Source organism: Octopus bimaculoides, chromosome 4, assembly GCF_001194135.2.
Source record: "Octopus bimaculoides isolate UCB-OBI-ISO-001 chromosome 4, ASM119413v2, whole genome shotgun sequence".
Classification (NCBI taxonomy): domain Eukaryota; kingdom Metazoa; phylum Mollusca; class Cephalopoda; order Octopoda; family Octopodidae; genus Octopus; species Octopus bimaculoides.
Window position 1 is genome coordinate 108,310,010 of NC_068984.1, and position 3,219 is coordinate 108,313,228.

Here is a 3,219-nt window from a genome sequence, read left to right on the forward strand (position 1 = left end):
TTTAACATCCGCTTTCCATGCTAGCATGGGTTGGACGATTTGACTGAGGACTGGTGAAACCGGATGGCAACACCAGGCTCCAATCTAATTTGGCAGAGTTTCTACAGCTGGATGCCCTTCCTAACGCCAACCCCTCAGAGAGTGTAGTGGGTGCTTTTATATATATACATATATACGACGAGCTTCTTTCAGTTTCCTTATACCAAATTCACTTGCAAGGCTTTGGTCGGCCTGAGGCTATAGTAGAAGACACTTGTCCAAGGTGCCACGCAGTGGGACTGAACCTGGAACCATGTGGTTGGTAAGCAAGCTACTTACCACACAGCCACTCCTACGACTTCAATATTTTCAACGAGTAAGGCAAGCTGGCAGAATCATAAGAATACCAGGCAAAATGCTTAGCAACTTTTCATCCGTCTTTACGTTCAAATTCTATTGAGGTTGACTTTGCCTTTCATCCTTTCGGGGGTTGATAAAATAAGTACACCAGTCGAGCCACCAGGGTCGATGTAATTGACTGATCCCGCCCCACTCCCTCAAACTTGCTGGCTTTGTGCCAAAATTTGAACCCAATATTTCTAATTGATTAAATCTATAGAAAAATGAAAATTGAGTATGTATGCATTTTTGGTATACTGTGTGTGTATGTATGTGAATATATATATACATATATATATATATATATATATATATATATATATATATATATATATATATATATACACACACACACACATACACGTGTGTGTGTGCTTGTATACTTTATGTATAGATATGTGTGTGTTAATGTCTCCTTGTTTTGACATCACGTGATTTTGCTTCCAATCTTGTGTGAAAAACATGCTCTGTCATGGGGAAATATTACTTTGCATGGAAACAGATGGGGTTTGGTGACAGGAATCATTCCAAGCATTAAAAAAAATCTACCTTAATAAATTCTGTTCAACCCATGTAAGCATTGAAAAGTTGACATTAAAACAATGACATAATGATGATCTTCCTATTCCACCATTGTTTATTTGCTTCATCTATCAATTACCTTCATGCTTTGCAGGCTTTTGTTGAGAATTACCCCCAGTTTAAGAAGATGTCAGGAACAGTTTCCAAACATGTTACCGTTGTAGGAGAACTGTCTCGTCTTGTTGGTCAGCATAACTTACTGGAAGTTTCTGAATGTGAACAAGAGCTGGCTTGTCAGAATGACCATTCAGCTTCTTTACAGGTTTTGTACACTTTTTTGTTCTTCTTTTTAATATTTGATTTCTTTGCTTTTTATTTTGTAATTCTATTTTTCTGATTATGTAATACACATATATATATATATATATGTGTGTGTGTATCATCATCATCATCATCATCATCATCATCCTCATCAATTAATGTCTGTTGTCCATGCTGGCATAGGTTGGATAGTTTGACCAGGGCTGGCAAGCTGGGAGCCTGCACCAGACTCCAATCTGATTTGGCATGGTCTCTACAGCTGGATGCCCTTCATAATGCCAACCACTCCGAGAGTGTAATGGATACTTTTACGTGCCACCTGCACAGATGCCATTTGTGTGACGCTGGTATTTGCCATGACTGTGATTTTGTCTAGCTTTGTGGTTCTTTATCTCAAGCGTGACATAATGCCAAAGGTCTCCATCATTGGCTCTGGGAGGGCCCACACAAAAGGAGCTCAGCTACTTTGCCTCCATGAGACCCAATGCTCTTAAGCCTAACTTTACTCTCAAGATGCTTGCTCTCTGTCAAACATGCACACTGACAATGCACATCCAGCGAAGCACACTGGCTTCATCTCTTTCAAGCCTATGCATGTCCTTGGCTGTCATAGCCAAAGTTTCACTGCTATGTAGCATAGCTGTTCACAGACAGGCATCATACAATCTGCCTTTCACTCTGTGGGAGAGGCCCTTTGTTGCCAGCTGAGGTAGCAGCTCTCTGAACTTTTCCTAGCCTATTCTTATTCTCACTGCTACACTCGCAGAGCATCCACCTCTGCTACTAACTTGGTCACCTAGATAACAGAAGCTATCTATAACCTCTAGCAATTGATGGAGTCTATTTTCTGTACATTTTCGGTGTTTATTGTACCTGTGCATCTTCTACATACAAAAGCTATTTTCCCTGTTAACCTTCCTCTGATATTGTTACATCTATGTGTCCAAAGCTTAGGGTCATCTACCTGAAGGGATTTGTGATTTGTCTGCCTTCCTACTTACTAAGACTTTGATTTTTGCTAGGTTAACTCTAAGACCCTTTGATTCTAGACTTTGCTTCCATACCTGGAACATTTCCAAGCCTCTTTCTTTGCAGAATCATTAAATGCAAGTGCACCATCATCCATGCGGACACATTTCTCTCCTATGACATCACAATTTTCTCTCACTCACTGTCTTGCAATTCAAAACACTCCAGTTCTTTGGTCCTCATGTCGCTGAACATAGGCACACTTCATCTTTTCTGCTTCTCCCTTGGCTAGATATACCCGTCTCCTAGCTTCCCTTCTAGTTATCTGATACAGTTTCCTGCTACCCCCACTCTTCCAGGCTTGTTTCTTTGCTCTAGTGGCCCTGTCTACAGTATCGTTCCATCACCACATTACCCTAGATCTGGATTGGACTTTGCACCAGCCGCAAAGTCCTGCAGGAATTCCCAGTTGCCCTCTAAGTCACACGTCTGTAGCTCTTCCTCCCTTTCACCAAATTTCTCAATTAGGATGTCCTTAAATTCTGACCATATGAAGGGTCCTTAAGCTTCTAAATAATTCTTTTCCAGATTGGTCTGCTTCTTAGCTTTCTTCTGGCCTGGAATCTAAAGTCACTAATGACTAGTCTATGATGGGGAGTACATTCTTCACCAGGGAGGGACTTTGTATTTGAGAGCAACCATGCCTCCTGCTGTCTGGTAAGAATATAATCGATCTGACTGGCACAGTCACCTGATTGGGAGAATATTAGGTGGCTGGCTGGCTGGCTTCCTGAAGTTGGTGTTGCTGATCAATAGGTTATTTGCATCACAGAACTCCAGTAGCTTTGTTCCCTCTTCATTTCGAGAACCAATTCTGTGGCTCCCATATACACCATGGAAGATATCACGCTGCCATCTGACATATCCATTGAAATTCCCAGCCACAAAGATGAGATCATTGTAAGTCATCTTTGAGGTAGCTTGCATATATATATATATATATATATATATATATATATATATATATAT

The 3,219-nt window shown here is 40.7% G+C and overlaps 1 protein-coding gene across 1 annotated transcript in view; it reads left to right on the forward strand.

Moving 5' to 3' along the window:
• LOC106870285 (vacuolar protein sorting-associated protein 45) overlaps positions 1 to 3,219 on the forward strand; it is a 38,281-nt gene that overhangs the window by 17,371 nt on the left and 17,691 nt on the right. Inside the window, exon 7 of the mRNA XM_014916305.2 lies at positions 977 to 1,222. Coding sequence (XP_014771791.1) covers positions 977 to 1,222 — 246 coding nt within the window. The remainder of the gene's footprint in view (positions 1 to 976; positions 1,223 to 3,219) is intronic.